At 37.7% G+C, this 16,925-nt stretch overlaps 1 protein-coding gene across 1 annotated transcript in view; it reads left to right on the plus strand.

Annotated features, from left to right (window-relative positions):
- GRIP1 (glutamate receptor interacting protein 1) overlaps positions 1-16,925 on the plus strand; it is a 225,720-nt gene that overhangs the window by 84,783 nt on the left and 124,012 nt on the right. Inside the window, exons 4-6 of the mRNA XM_077775268.1 lie at positions 574-657; positions 5,858-5,933; positions 8,323-8,468. Coding sequence (XP_077631394.1) covers positions 574-657; positions 5,858-5,933; positions 8,323-8,468 — 306 coding nt within the window. The remainder of the gene's footprint in view (positions 1-573; positions 658-5,857; positions 5,934-8,322; positions 8,469-16,925) is intronic.

Consider the following 16,925-nt stretch of genomic DNA (forward strand, 5'->3'; position numbering starts at 1 on the left):
TTTGCCCTCCAAGTTCGATTTGGGTTGTTGATGCCTTTGTTAGTTGCTATGCATCATGTCAGAAAATCTGTCTGCATCAGCCTAGTCTATTAGTGGTAATTTGAGAGTAAAACTTTTTCTTCCTGCACTAGCTCCAAAAACAAATATAAATACATTAATTATTTCAAGGTTTACAAAATCATATTTCTTTTGCATTTTACAAAGGGGAAATAATCCTACTGACTACATGAAGAGTCTCTCCTGGTATATAGAGTTTTAACAGTGTGAATATTACCCTCTAGCTAGAAGCTAGCTACATAAGAAGAAAGTACCTGTGATCTTGATTCCTCTTGGGTCTAAGCCTAAGTCACTTAGGCAGACAACTATTTTATGGTATTCGTATGTATTTTTCTGTTTGTATAGAGTAGATACATCTATTCGTATGTATTTTCTTTGAAAAGAAGTTATAGCCCTTGTATTTTTCATAACAAGAATTATTTGCAAGGGGGATCTGTAGTGTTTTATGCCACATCAAAAAAAACTGGAAATGTTATTGTGACTTAATATATTTCTCTCTCTCTTCCCTGCTTTCAGCTGTTCAAGGATCGAGTGTTATTTTCCGAACAGTGGAGGTCACATTACATAAAGAAGGCAATACCTTTGGTTTTGTAATACGAGGTAGGTGGTGGCTAGAAAACATGAACCATTAGATATTCTTAGAGAATTTGTCAATGAAATATTGGGAGTGAATGTCATCCTGAAAACAACAACAACAATAACAGATATTCCCAATGTGTAAAGTCCCCTTATAATATTTGCACCCATTCTTTTAAAAAATAAAGCAATGAATGGGAATCAAAGTGGAATCCAAATGACCTAGATCGGTTTTCAGTCCATTAATACAGAGCAAGAAGTCACTGTAAACCTTGTCAATTCATTCATCCTACTGATTTGCCACTTTTCCACATGTCTTTTGCTTTCCCTTTATACATTTCTATATCTCTGAGTCAAAAAAATGTTGATGAATATGGGTTGATTTGACTTAATACTCTAGGATTAAGCAACTTTGTTTAAATTATTTTTTTTCCTGAAATACATTTTGTTGTTGTAGCTTTCTAAAAATGGACTGAAGATAATCTGATCCCTTGGGAACCTATGTGCATCAGCTTAACTTAGTTTATTACGGGATGACATTAATAATAAAGATTTAAGGTGACACCAACTTAGCTATAAAACCATGAATTCTGAGCTGTAGTTCTGGCTTTTAATGTCTAATTTTTCTTATTACCAGTTTCACCCTTCGAAGACTATGCATAAACAATTCATAATTCCAAGTGTGACAGTAAAGTTTAATAGGGAACTATATATGCATCAGAAATGTTTTTAACGTTTCACATTTCTTGATTTTGTTTTGCTTTTACCCATTATATTTTATACTTCACCAGGGTCCAAAATTTATCCAATTATTTAAAAAATTAATTAAAATTAACTAAGCATCTTGGGGTGCCTAGGTGGCTCAGTCGGTTAAGCGTCCAACCTCAGCTCAGGTCATGATCTCGTGGTTTGTGAGTTCAAGCCCTGCATGGAGCTCTGTGCTGATAGCTCAGAGCATGGAGCCTGCCTGGGATTCTGAGTCTCCCTCTCTGCCCTCCCCAGCTCATGTTCTGTCTGTCTGTCTCTCTCTCTCAAAAATAAATAAATATTAAATTTTTAAAAATTGAGTAAGCACCTTAATAAATGCACATGCATTAAGGAATAAAAGAAATGCATTCATTTATACAGCTTTGTCTTAAATGACCAAGCTTTAGATTCCATTCTGTACCAATCATTTAGCAAATCAAACAATCAGGTATTTATTAAGGACATGTCAACATTGTCAGCACAGGGAGAAGTATTAGGGAGTTATAGGACAAGCCCCCTGTCTGCAGGGAATTATAGTCTAGTGAATTTAAGACAAAGTTCCTGACTGAGCGGTAGAGAAAATGAAAAACGAGGAATTCACTGAGTTGTTTAGACCAGCAATCATTACCCTTTTCTGACCAGCTCCTTTTTTTTAGGTGGAACAAACAAGATCATTTTACTTTCATCATTTACCTTAACCATTCCCAAATTTCTGTGTAAAGGAACTAGATGAATATAGTAAAAAGTCAATATAAAAGTAATTTTGGCTCCGAGGGTGGTACATACAAATCCGTTTTTGCAATATAGTATGATAGAGAGGCACTCTTGAATCACATGCCTACAAGCCTAATTATTGAAAAGCTACAGTAAAAAATTACTGCTGGGTGCAGATATTCATTACTAGTTGTTGTATGGTTAATCAATAACAAATCAAATTGCTAATGAAAGAACTAAAACAACAGTAATTTATCATTAGGAACAGAAAAAGCATTGAAGCATTTGCAATCTACAACCACCTCAAAACAGCTGATGATATAATGTTAGCAAAATGCTTGTCCTGCCATTGGCAGGAATTTCAAATATCTGTATGTGTATGCATAAAAAGAATCTTCTAGGGGCACCTGAGTGGCTCAGTCAGTTGAGTGTCTGACTTCGGCTCAGGTCATGATCTCGCAGTCAGTGAGTTCGAGCCCCGCATCGGGCTCTGTGCTGACAGCTCAGAGCCTGGAGCCTGCTTTGGGTTCTGTCTCCCTCTCTCTCTGCCCCTCCCCAGTTAACTCTCTGTTCTCGCTGTCTCTCAAAAATGAATAAATGTTAAAAATAATTTTTTTTTGAATAATAAAAAAGAATTTTCTAATATGAGCCTAGAATACTATCTGGTACATCATAGGCCCTTAATAAATAAAAGAATAAATAATTGAATGTTGCCTAGATTTGTGTGGACATCAGACTTCTTAGTGCTGTAGTGACTTTAAAACCTTAATAATAATGAACCAATTTTAGTTTAGGAGTACCACATTTTGGTCGGCTTTAAAAACTCCCTTAGTATATTAGTTGAACATAAAAGTTTGTTGAATTTTGTACAATTTCTCATCAGAATCAAATAAAGAACTTAATTTTTAGATTCGTCTGAGGCCCATCTGAAGGGTCTTCCTTGCTCAAAAGGTGACCCCCACCCATTGCTTCAGAATCTGGATTAGTCACAAAAAGAGGTGCAGAATGAGAAAGTATTGTGGGTAAGTGTTATCATGGCCAAGAAGACATTATGGCATAGATGGAGTCTGAGCTAAACTGATTCAGTGAGAACACCAGGACTAAGGAGAACAGCAGGAAGTAAGAAGACAATATTGCAGATGGAGCCTATTCATTTAGTACTTCTTCTTAACCAATTAGAATGGGTCTTAGAACAATAATGTAGGCTTTTACCTGATGAATGGAATTGCATTTCTAATGCTGCATGTCCTAGGTTCTAGTACCTTGACTCCCTGAACAGTATGACCTGGCACCTTTAGAATGAAAAATGATGTTCTCTGGGGCGCCTGGGTGGCTTAGTCGGTTAAGCGTCCGACTTTCGCTTAGGTCATGATCTCGCGGTTCGTGGGTTCGGGCCCCGCGTCGGGCTCTGTGCTGACTGCCAGCTCAGAGCCTGGAGCCTGTTTCAGTCTGTGACTCCCTCTCTCTCTGACCCTCCCCTGCTCATGCTGTCTCTCTCTCTCTCCTAGAAATAAATAAAAAACATTAAAAAAGAAAAAAAAGAAAAAATGATGTTCTGGCCTAAATCTTGCCAGAGTTATATTTCAGTTAATTCCCTTGCCAGCAAGCTAAGGAAACCAGGTCAGAACAATAGGGAGAAGTACTCTGCCACTGAGCTCTTTGTCACTTTGGGCAAGGAAACTATCAGTCATTCTCAACTATAAAATTGTAGCTAGGTCTACTCATCTAATAGATAGAGTCCAATATTCAGATTTGGTCTGTGTTGTGTCTCTGGCCTTGGTATTTTTAAAAAGCATTCCAGGTGAGTAATGCCAATGGGCAGCCAGGATTGGGAGATACCACTGGTCTCTCTCATTTTGCTTTGCAGCTCCAAACATCTAGAACCTAAGTGAATCACAAGCTAAATTTGGTTCATAATTTCAAATAATGATAAAATGTCACATACGAGAAATTTAGAGCCATCTCACCCTTTGTCGTGCATTCACTGTTACAGATTTAAATTAGGACCTCCAAATCAAAATTATGGAAAGTTTTGTACAGTCTTTAGCTCCCATCCTTTTCTAAGTCAATATCCCTTCAGGAGAAAACAAACCTATCTTTTTATGATCACCTTGCAAAAGAGAATTACATAGTGGTATTTACATAAATATGTGTAAGCATGTGCTGTAATTTGTTGTCATGGTTTTCACTTTCAAATCCTTTTCCAAGGAAGTTGTGAATTTCCTCTTGTAAATAAGGAGTAATTTCAAAAGAAACCATCGAACCAAGTGGAAGAGTGAGGTCCTGAAATGGAGCTTTTATCAATCAGCCAGACTGAATAAATCATTTGTTAATAGAAGTAAGCAGAAAGGAAGCATTGGCCTTCATCAGGAACAGTGAATGCCTTTTGATTTGTCTTTTGGGTTAGATTCTTTCAGTTGACCTCTGTACCTGTTCCAGGTTTGAGAAATGCCGGTCTGTTCTACCAGGCAGATGTTAGGGAAGGAATATCTGACGATAATGTTCATATTCATCAGATACTGGCAGGTATTTATTTGGTGGGCAGCCAGGATGATGTTGTATACGGAAATCAGGCCAGATGCAGGATAGTTAAGAAAGTGGAAATGTCCAGCCTGAAGAAAATGAGACTTAGCAGGTGTATAATCACTGTTTTCAACTTTCAGAAAATGTTTCTTGTAGTAGAAAGCATACATTTTTGCTTCACTGCTCTAAATAATAGAACAAGGACCAGTAGGTGAAAACTGAACGAAGACAGAGATCAGATGAATAATTAGGAAGAAGCTTCTAACACTCCTACATGTCCAAATGTGAAATGGGCTGCCTCAAACCTCATAGGCCATCTGGTGGGTCTTAAGAAGAGACTGGGGGAGCACAGACTATGGACCTTCTACAAAAAGGTCCTGGATTGGGGCTCCTGGGTGGCTCAGTCGGTTAAGTGTCTGACTTCAGCTCAGGTAATGATCTCACCGCTCATGGATTCAAGCCCTGCGTCGGGCTCTGTGCAGACAGCCAGCTCAGAGCCTGGAGCCTGCTTCAGATTCTGTCTCTCCCTCTCTCTTTGACCCTCTCCTGCTCACGCTGTCTCTCTCTCTCTCTCTCAGAAATAAATAAAACATAAAAAAATGTTTAAAAAAAGGGATCCTGGATTTAGAAGAGAATTTATAATAAATTACCTTCCATCTAATAGCTTCTATGTTTCCAAGAATTCTTGAGCCGAAATTTTCTGTATATGGAAATAAAATCTCCATTTAAGCATTGTAGTCATCTTGAAATTATCTGTCAATTTTTGAACACCCCAACTTTAATGGAACCCACCTTATCTACTTGAACTTTTTCCTTTCTTGTTTTATATGCTTACATATTGTCCCCCTCTCGAGTTTTTGCTTCCTTTATGCCAGGTTGTAGACCTTCTCACCTGTATTATAGCCCAGGTTAATTGACACCAGGTATACCCACCTACACTTTGTTGATAATTGGCTATTGTCCTAATTAGGCAGGTACTTGTAAGTAGTTGATGCTCTTCTAACACTAGCTGTTAACTATTTTATATATCACCCCTGAATACAGCCATATATTTATTGAAAAGTAGAGACAGCATGACTTCAAAAACATAATTCTATATAAAATGAATACGATTTTTGGAAAAATTTTACATGTTTTCCTCCACACATCGACAAAATGTACTTTAGCTCCTCGGCCAGCATTTGGTAAGTGAATTTTTTTAATGAAAGCATTTTTAAGCTGAATTTATTTTCTTCGCTAGGAGGGGCACATGACGATAGAAATAAATCTCGTCCAGTTGTAATAACATGTGTTCGTCCTGGAGGACCTGCGGACAGGTAAACTTCCCCTCTCTGTGTCACACTCCAAATAGATTCAGTAAAGCTGAGGACTTTGGTATAGAGTGGATGCATTAGAAATTTCATAGTGAGGGGCGCCTGGGTGGCTCAGTCAGTTAAGCGTCCAACTTCGGCTCAGATCATGATCTCACGGTTTGTGAGTTCAAGCCCCGCATCGGGTTCTGTGCTGACAGCTCAGAGTCTGGAGCCTGCTTCAGATTCTGTGTCTCCCCTCCTCTCTGCCCCTCCCATGCTCATGCTATGTCTCTATCTCTCAATAATAAATAAACAAAAAGAAATTTCATAGTGAAAGATAGATATTAAGCAAGTATGTTGGAATGTGTGAAAATTGAAATTGTTTGGGCTCCAAAATCAGAAGCAAGAAGGTTTGACTGCAGATTCAACACTCACTACCCTCCATGTCTGGTAAGTGACTTACCAGTTCTGAGCTCAGTTTCCTTCACTGTGAAATGTGGATAATAATACCTACCTTTCAAGGTCTTCAGTTTTATCAAAGACTGGCTGGCGCCTTGCAGGGAAACCTATCATGCAGTAGATACTTTATAGAAGGCAGCTGGCTTTTTAAAGGCAGATACTTAAAACACATAGTCTCCAGTTGCTAATCTCCTACCCTGGGAAGTTAGGCGGTGACGTTCCGATTGTTACTATTATCAACATCCTTATGATTATTATTATCTTTTGATGATGATTATGTATGTCAGACTGGAAGTGACTTTTAATAAAAGGGAAGGAACGTTTGTCAGTGTCTAAAGCTATCTCTTCCTGACTAATTTGAATATCTGAAGGGGCAGGTTCCTCAGCTCTCATATCGCAAATATTCGAGAAGGTCCTACGCAAACTCACAACTTAGCTATCTCAGGAGATACGTCTTCATATTAATTTCCTGTAGCAAACGTGAATTCCCTAAAGGCAGGGGGCCGCAACTCCAGCCATCCAATGTCGTTGAAGGGTAAGAGAAAAATGGTCTGGTTACCCCTGACTCAGCACTATCTTTTGAACCAGGGTATAATTTTTTAAACCATTTCTTATGCAATAGAAATAGTAATAATAAGTACTGTTTATTGAGCAGCTAGCCATGTGCCAGGAAATGTACTAAGTGTTTGGCAGACATTATTTTATTTTATCCTCACAACTGCCTACTAAGTACTTTTTATCCGAACTTCCAGGTGATAAAACTGGGGCCCCATATGGATAAGTGACTTACCAGCTAGTTCATGGAAGAGCTAGGATAGGAATTCAAGTTTATGTTCCTTCAAAATCCATACTGTTAGCTCACTTTTCTAAAAAGTTTGTGTTTAATATAAGAGGATATGAAGACATTGGTTTCTCACCTATGCTATAGTGTGTTCGCCTTTGCAGAGGATAGTACAAAGTCAGAATTTTCACAGAAATCTTCCTTTTTCCTTTCTCCTGCTTCTCTTGTGAATTATTCTTCCTGCAGTAAATGAGAAGATTTCCATTCCTTATTAACATTTACCTTGGGGTTGACAAAAATGTCAGAAGCAAGCTACTAGTTTCTGAGCAACATTATTATCAAATTAATTTAGGATGAAATGGGATCTAAAAGTTTAAGATAAAACTTTGGAGTCAAAATTCTTAGAGAATTATCTAGGTGAAGGATATTTAGGAGATCATTCTTATCCTTTCCAAATCCTCAACTTGTAATCCTCCCACCCCCATTCAATGTGCCCTATCCCTGACCCTCCCTGAGGCAGGATGGTTATAATCTGGAAGCCTCCTGACTATATTTTAGTGGTGTTTCTAATCTCCGGAGGCATCTTCTCCCAGTGCCGTGAGTGTCTGTGGTCACAGCAGAAAGAATAGTATTTCTTTGTCTCTTCCAAGGAATATGAGACTGAATCAATTTAATGATTGCCAAAATGGCCTTATAAATCAATAGGGGAATTTCTAGAATAGGGAAATTTTTCACCAGTGCTCCCTGTCCTGCTTAGGTTCACGGCTAATAAATGGAATGGAATCAGCAGGCTTTTCTGCTCACCTGGCTTTGGAAAAAATAGGTAAATGCTATTTTTCTGGGCTCTAGTAAATCAATTTTAGATATTTAGGCAAAAACCTAGAAAAGGGAAAGTGTGCCTTTAGTACTTTTGCACCCCAAGAATTAACTGGGGGTAACTTGGTGATTGACTGTTATGCAATTATTTCTTTATTACTGACTTGCACACTGCACCAGTCTTCTGTTCAGAGCTACCTCTTTAGTCTCTTACTATCACACTTGATGCTTAAGAAGAAACACAAATAGGACGGATGGCAGAAGGTGTGAAAGAGCCGCTTTGGCTATGGGACGTTTGATGCTAACCCCCCCCATTAGGTTACATTAATGAAGACTGTTTCTGTGTTCTCCCTTCAGAGAGGGCACCATCAAACCTGGTGACCGGTTGCTCAGTGTGGATGGAATCCGGCTTCTCGGAACCACGCATGCGGAAGCCATGAGTATTCTTAAACAGTGTGGACAAGAAGCAACACTGCTGATTGAATATGACGTCTCAGTGATGGGTATGTCGGAGTCCTGAGGTTGTGCTTGCTAAGCTCTGGGTCATGTCATTGTCCGTCCCTGATAAACCACTTTGGATTAAGAATGAACTGTTCTGTCCTCTTACAGCAGACAGAATTCCATCAATACTCTATCATTACTCTGTTGGGTTCAGGAAGAGGTGAGTGGTGCTTTTCAGCGATTTAGAGTTCTTGTGTCAATAGCTTCTATAATAAGGTCTCATTCCATCAGAATGTTTCACCTAGCAATCAGTTCTTCTATGTGGATTAGAGTTTGGCAGCAAAGTATTTCCCCCTCCAGATCACAAAAATAGTATTATTAACTAGAGGGTAATTTCTCTTTTACTACGCAGACACTGAGAAAAATAGGAGATTTCTTTCCTCCCTGTAACTTCACAGTATGAGGCCAGCTAATCAGAATTAAGGGAAATGACCATTTTATCATAAGATTTAGGGACAAAGAGAGGAAAGGGGACATATCGTGTCAGTGATTAAAATGAGAAGTGGAGTACAGTATTCTTTATTTTTTTTATGTAGTTGACACATGGTGTTACATTTGTTTCAGGTGTACAGCATAGTGATTTGGCAAAGTTTGTATGTAATGCCATGCTCACCACAAGTGTAGCTACCATCATCACCATGCAATATCATTACAATACCTTTGACTATATTCCCTTCGCTGTACCTTTCGTTTCCATGATTTACTCATTCCATAATGGAAAACCTGTGTTGCCCACTCCCTTTCAACCATTTTGCCCACCCCCACTCCTTGCCCATCTGGCAGCCATAAGTTGGTTCTCTGTATTTATAGCTCTGCTTCAGCTTTCTGTTTGTTTGTTCACTTACCTGGGTTTTTTTTCAATTCCACATATGAATGAAATCATATGGTATTTCTTTCTCAGTCTGACTTATTTTACTTAGCATAACACCCTCTAAATCCATCCATTTTGTCTACAATGGCATTATCTCAACCTTTTTTGGTGACCGCATAATATATATATAAATCACACCTTCCTTATCTATTCATCTGTCCATGGACACTTAGGTTGCTTACGTATCTTACCTATTATAAATAATGCTGCAGTAAACATAGGGTGCATATATCTTTTCAAGTCAGTGTTTTGGTTTTCTTTGGGTAAATACCCAATAGTGGAATTACTGGACCATATGGTATCTGCTATTTTTAATTTTTTGAAGAAACTCCATAGTGAAGCACCAATTTACATTTCCACCTTTTCTTCCACATTCTCACCAACACTTGTTATTTCTTGTCTTTTTAATTTTAGCCATTCTGAAAGGTGTACGGTGATACCTCATTGTGGTTTTGATTTGTATTTCCTTGGTGTTTAGTGATGCCCAGCATCTTTTCATTTGTCTGTCTGTCATCTGAATATCTTCTGTAGGAAAATGTCTATTCAATTCTTCTGCCCACTTTTAGTTGGATTATTTGGTTTTTTGGTGTTGAGTTATAGAAGTTCTTCCTTTATATATTTTGGGTATTAAACCCTTATCAGATATATTATTTGCAAATCCCCTCACATTTAATAGTAACCTTTTTGTTTTGTTGACGGTTTCCTTTGCTGTGCAAAAGCTTTTTATTTTGACATAGTCCCAATAGTTTATTTTTGCTTTCTCTCCCTTGCCTTAGGAGACATATCTAGCCAAACGCAGTGTAGTATTTTTCTTTCAATAATGATTACAATGGAAATTAATTCTATTTCTACCATCACATCCATGGAAGATATCCTCATCTGGCTTTTAAGGGAGAGCCACGTTTGTGCAATGTTGACTATGGCAGAAAAATTATGAGATAATGAATTGGAACTTGAAGTTGAAACTAAATCATGTTATACAATTATCAGACATGATTATTTGACCTGATTTTACCAGTAAGTTTTGTGCTGGTGAAATGTAACAGAGAAAGAGCCTATTCTACAACTGCAAACTCCTTTCTCCTTTATTTCCCACTCTGTATAATGATTCATGTAGAACAGTGTTGCTTGAAAATATTAATATGTCTATTGATCGGAAATGTTTTAAAGAAGTATGAGGTTTCTTAAAAGACTTAAAATATGAGATTTAAGGAGTTCTTGGCGGCATAAGCAGTACGATATACCCTTGACATGGAAAGTTCAAAAATGAATGAATTTCTCTTTTGTTACATAGGTTTTAAATTGGATTTGGAGTCAGGTGATATGGGTTCTGTTCTCACTCGACTGATTTCTAGCTACGAATTTGGACCATGTTACTTATTTCCTTGTGCCTTAGTTACCTCATTTGTCAAATGCAGACTTGCTTACTGTTTCTCAGCTTTTTCTCTCTCACCCTGTTCCTCACTGTCTGTCCTCCATTCTTCCTCCTTTCCCTTCCAGCCACCTAGTTCTTCTTTGATATTCTGCTCTCCATTTCTCACTATGAGTACTACTCTATTCTAATTGTCCTACTTGGATATTTTTTCTAGTATTCCCTATAGTCATCTTCCTTTTTCTCTGTTTGTCTGTCTTGCTTTTTTCCATTCTTGTTTTCCTAATTTGGGTTAAAATAGGATTAGGGATCCCTAAACTCAAATAATTGAGAATAACAATTAGAAGAAAGAGAAGTACAAATGGTATCCTAGAATACAAGAAACTTTCAGTTAGAATTGTTCATAAAATATGAACTGGAACTTTCTATAGCAAAAAAAAAAAAACAAAAACCAGTTTCCTTTTTTTTGTAATACTTTTTCTTTTGCAACTTTTGGAGCTCTTCTTCTTCAAAAGGAATAAAATGTGCTCTTACACAACACAGCCTGGGAAAATGAGGAGCAATAGCTCAACAGTATACAAGAACACCATCAAGTACAAAGAGCAGAAACCCAGTGTAGACTAGCTTCAAGAGGGAATTTGTTAGCCTACAAAAGCTTGGAGTCCAAGGTATATCCTGGCTTCAAACACAAGTTCCGTAATGTCACAGGCATTCTGTCTCTCCGATCTCCTTGCCTAGGAAAGGCTCCCCTTATGTGATGACAAGATGGCCCCAGCAGCCACAATTCTACCTCATCTTGGGAGTTTATGATACCAGAGAAAGAAATGAGACTGGATCTCCCATAAAAGAGTCTCAGTGACTTACTTTGGAGCAAATGCTGACCATTACACTAATCACTGTGTCCAGGGATATAATGCACTCTTTGCTTCTTCGGTAAGGGAGGCAGAAGTGTCTGTTGAACAACCCCAGCGGAATGAAACAGAGAAATGGCACACAACCCCAGAGCACATGGTGTTGAGTTGATGAAAGTAATAGATGCCCTTTTGAGAATATATGTTGATGTTAAATATTATATTTCCACTAACATGAGTTATATTCCCTCTAATATGAGAGTTTTCCTTGCTTCACATCCGCACTGGCACTTAGCATTCTGAGTCTGGTTCATGCTAACTATTCTGATGGATGTTTAATGATATCCCATCTTGAGCTTAATGTACGCTGTCTCCATGAATAACCATATGAGGCACCTTTTCATTTGCCAGCAGGACATACTTGTTGCGTTGGCTTTACGTTTAATACTTTTATTTATTTATATATTACTAAAATCATGACACATTATATCTTAGACATATATGTATATCTACAATCATAGATATAAAAATTCATTTTAATTATTTATACACCCTTAAAAGGACACAAATTATTTCTTAGGAAGTGTGTGTGTGCATGCGCGAGCGCACGCACATGCACACATGTCTACCCATCCAACCATAAATCTCAACCCTGGAATCAGATATATTTTTTCAGTAAATCTCAAAATATAAATGTCAGCAGATTCAGTAGTCTATTTAGAAAAGCTGTTGACACTATAGATTTTATTAATTAAAGTTGAATTTAATCTATGTTAATATTTTAAGGAGAATGTATTGAGATGAGGAAGACTGTGACAGGAATAGGTTGAGGGGGAAATTAAGGGTTCAATTTGGGACATGTTCTGTTTGAGATATCTCTCTACCATTCAAGTGACATGTGGCGAATGCAGTTGTGTATTTAAGCCTGGATTTCACTGTGGAAGTTAGGGCAGGTGATATAAATTTTTAAGTCAACAGCACAGAGATGGATCATAAAACCATGAGGCACCTTAGGGGAGTGAGAACAAGAAGAGAGGACTGAGCTCTGGGGCTCTCCAAATGTGACAAGTCACAAGTCAGAAAGGTGAAGAGGAACCTGTAAAAATAATTTGAGTGATGGAGACAGAGAACCGAGGCAGAGTATTGAGGCACAGAGGACAGATTTTTCCTCTGTAAAATGGTGGTCATTATACCACCACACTCACAAGTTGCTATAAGAAGCAAAAGAATTAATACACAAGCAGTGTTTGGCACATAAGAGGTGCGTAGTAAATATGAACTAATCATTTAAAATGTTTATAGGAAAAAACACCCAGTTTTATTATTGTTGAAATCTATTACCAAACAATTGGGTCTGAGAGCTCTGCTACTGCTACTGGAAACCAAATAACATAAAATACAAGGAGAGCATGAACATCAGACTTCAGCAAAATGTAGTGCCTCGTGAAGTAAAAAAAAAAACTTGATTGAGTCTTGGCTCTCTGTTGACCTTGGAGAAGTTATTGAGCCTCTCTAAGCTTCAACCTTCCTATCTCTAAACTAGGGAGGAGAATAGCACTTCTACAAAGGATTGATGGAAAGATTGAGTGAATGTATATATAAAGTGCTTACCATAACTAAACTAAGCCATTATTGAATACCAGGAAATTAAAGTTGACTGTTTCCATGTTCCACTTCCCTAAAATGAACTTCAGGCCTCTCATTATTACCCTGGATGAACAAGGAGCTGAAGCTTCATTCTGTGACAGTACTAAGTCATTGATTGGTAGGAAGAATATTTGAGTAGTAACGTGTTCTGGGTTGTTTTATTTTCTAAAATTCACTGAAATACTTATTCTGCTTAAAACTTTGCTGAATATATTTCTAAAATATGTTTCCTAGAATGTATATTAAAGATACTCGAGTCTTTGATAGAGGCACACATAGTTATCTCAAGGGCTTGGTTCTGAACATCACTCATTAGGCCAGTGCTACAGAGTCAAGAGGTTTAGAGATTATGCCAAATCTGTACTGATTTATAATCTATTCAGGAGTTTTAAAAATTATAAGATCCTCTAATAATTATTTATTTTGTAACTTTCCTCTTTCTTCCATGGGAAGAGCTGTAGAAAGCCATCAGTTAATATGGATTTCTTGTCAGCTATATTAAACAAGGCTCACTGTAGTGTAATTTAAATAAACTTTCTTACCGAGAAACAGTAATCAGAGTCATTTTAGTAGATGTCAAATGTAACCGGCAAATTATTGTAGTTGATAATAAAGATGGAGAGATTACTAAAATGTTTTCTCAAATACTGTGAAATACTGTGAGTTTTTCCACTGTCAGGCCTAATATATATATGTATATATAGCTCCGCCTCCTTCCCTGATCTTACTCTTATTTGGCTCAGTCAGTGTCTTTCATTTTCTCTCACTTTTGAGCCCACTAGCACTCCCTTGGCAACTCTGGAGGGCATTTACATTTTGTCTTGCCTAAGTTATCTGTGTTTTTGTGTTGTGCCTTTAGGTTCCATAGACTCCTTGGGGATACTAATTGAATCATCTTTTTTGCTTATTTCTATTGCATCTCATATGAAGTCTCCGGATACACATAGGAGGCTCTTACTGACAATTGTGGATTGAACAATGAAGTCACCTATAGATTAGCTGTTCTTATGACTGATCGTCATTAAGTGGATGTATATAGAATATAGCAAAACATCAATGTTTATATGTTAGGTTTAAAATGAAGTTACTTCATGATGTCATCTTACATTTCAGAATGTAAAATCAAAATCTCTTAGTCTACTGATGGTGTTTTTCTGTGTTCCTGTAAGCCCCTGACTCTCCTCTTAATTTTTTCTGTGTTCAGCTTCAAATATTTCCTCTTACGTATATGGACCAAGCCAGCGTGCAAAATCAAGGATGCTGAAAAAAATGTTATCCTTTCCTTAGAAATGCCCACGCATATTATACCTTTGCCCAGATGTGTGGATAGGCCTTACTTATATTCAGTCCTTAGTAATTTTCAGGTAATTGTTTTAACAGATATTGATTTAAGTGTTATGAGTCTTTAGAAAAGGTGACTAACTCCATTTACAATCAAAAGATTAGGTTTATGGCGCATCTGGGTGGCTCAGTCAGTTGAGTGTCCGACTTGATTTCAGCTCAGGTCATGATCTCACGGTTCGTGAGTTCAAGCCCCACATCACTGACAGTGCATAGCCTGCTTGGGGTTCTGTCCCCTTCTGTCTCTGCCCCTCCCCTGCTCACCCTCTCTCTCTCTCCCTTTCTCTCAAAAATAAGTAAATAAAATATTTTTTAAAAAGTATAGGTTGATTGCTGTCATCACAACTGGATCTTGGCCATGCTTTGCATTTCATTTTTTCAGAATACTAAGATATAACACTTCCACCAGTGACTTCTGAGTCACAAGTACCAAGAGTAAATTGGCCACTGTCTGTATTCTCTAATAAGTTTCTTTTAGACGATCTCAATGTACTGGACACCGAATTTCTCAAGGGTTCCTAGAAGTATGTATGACACATGTGCTTCTTTGTGGGTTACCAGCATAACTACCTCTTCACAGAAAATATCATAAATGGAAGACCAGAAAGTTTTCCACAAAATTACATCTGTACTATTTGGGATTCTCTCTCTCTCACTCTCTGCACCTCCCCCACTTGTGTACACATACATGTGTGCGGTCTCTTTCTCTCTATCAAAATAAAGAAACTTTAAAAACAAAAAGGAAAGTTGGCCACTTCCCTTGCTAATCACAACAAACCCAGCAATCTCATTTCCCAGAGATTTCTTCCCAGCATTTCTATAATAGGCATAAGGGCAAGTTGCTGCTGTGAAGCCATTATCTGCAAAGATCTTGATCTTGGCATTCTGAGACATTAATAAATTAATGGAAAATGGGTTAAAATTTCCTCATTTTCAGATTGAATATTATGCTTCTGAAATTAAACATGTCCCTTAAGGGGAAAATTGGTCCTTTAATTTTAGTGTATTTTAGAAAAATGAAAAACTGTCTCAACTCTGTCAGAAGAAACCTCTTTGCATGGTAAGTTTCTGTAAGGTCACATGCATGTATTAGGTAGACCATAGTTGCATTTCCTTTTAAGAAGAGTAACAGGTAAGCACTTCTATCAATCATTAGGTCATTTCTTGGCCATTTTTTAGAGTACTACCCAAGTGCTAAGCAAGATTACTTTTCTCTGTGGTTGGATACCTAATTTTCTAATTCCTTGCTCTCGGAATAGCACCAAGATATCTTTTACTGGGAAAAATCATTCTTCTTTATATCTTTGTATACCTTTATATCTTGTATTAACCGTTATGTATAACTTCCAAAGAAACAGAAGACCACAAGCTCCCTGTGAGGCGTGAAACTCTTCTAACTCTTTTCTCCATATTTTAGTTATCTTTGTTCAATGGCATCCACTTCAGTGCCTGTATACAGTAAAATTATTTTTTAGTATCATTTATGATATACTAGTAGATATTAAAGTATCAAGGAGGACTCCCAACAGTCATAGTACCAAGGAAACAAACTCTATGTCTGCCTGTTTCTGCAGCTATGATACTGAATATGGCTATCAGATGCCACTGTCTTATCACTCATGAGAGTGCATTTACTCTGTATGATAGCACCCACTGTTTTCCCCTGCCTCCTGGATTTTCTATATGATCCACAATTATAATGGTAGAAACTGCCCTGACTGTCTTCATGAAGTCAGAAGGTCAGAGCATTTTTGTAAGGATCCTCCGGTTTACTTGAAGATGAATGAAAACTTTTCTACTGTGAATTCTCAGAGGCAGAGTGAGATACAGACATCCTTGAGAACACACCAGCACCCAACACCCTCTTTCTGTAGCATCTAGTTCTCATCCCCCGAAGCTGTTGTATTAGTAGTAAAATAGGAAATGGAAAAGCCAGCAGGTTTTCTCCCGATCTCTGTGAGGGCACTACTATATAGCATTAATCTCACTCAGAATCACCGTAGCATCTAATGGAGTAATTCACAAGAAACATCAAATGACTGCTAAACGGACCATACCTCCCGAAGAATTATTTTATTTTAAAACAAGTAAAATGCAAGAAGTCATTCCAAAATTCTTCCCTCAACTTCTTTACTTTTCCTGTCTCTGAACATACCCTCACAATATTATCATCTGTTCCGACAACTACCACCATCCTTATTTGGACTTCCGCCTACCCATTAGATATAAAACAAAGTCCAGAGTCTTCAGTGTGACACTCAGGCTCTACCCAAGCTTTTCCTGACCTGCCTTTCTAGGTTTGTTTTTTTGTTATATCCTGGGAAAACCCTGTGCTTCATTCAGCCACACTGGACATTTAATGATTTGTGAAGGATGT

This window comes from Crocuta crocuta, unplaced genomic scaffold (genome assembly GCF_008692635.1).
Source record: "Crocuta crocuta isolate KB4526 unplaced genomic scaffold, BGI_CrCroc_1.0 scaffold97, whole genome shotgun sequence".
Classification (NCBI taxonomy): domain Eukaryota; kingdom Metazoa; phylum Chordata; class Mammalia; order Carnivora; family Hyaenidae; genus Crocuta; species Crocuta crocuta.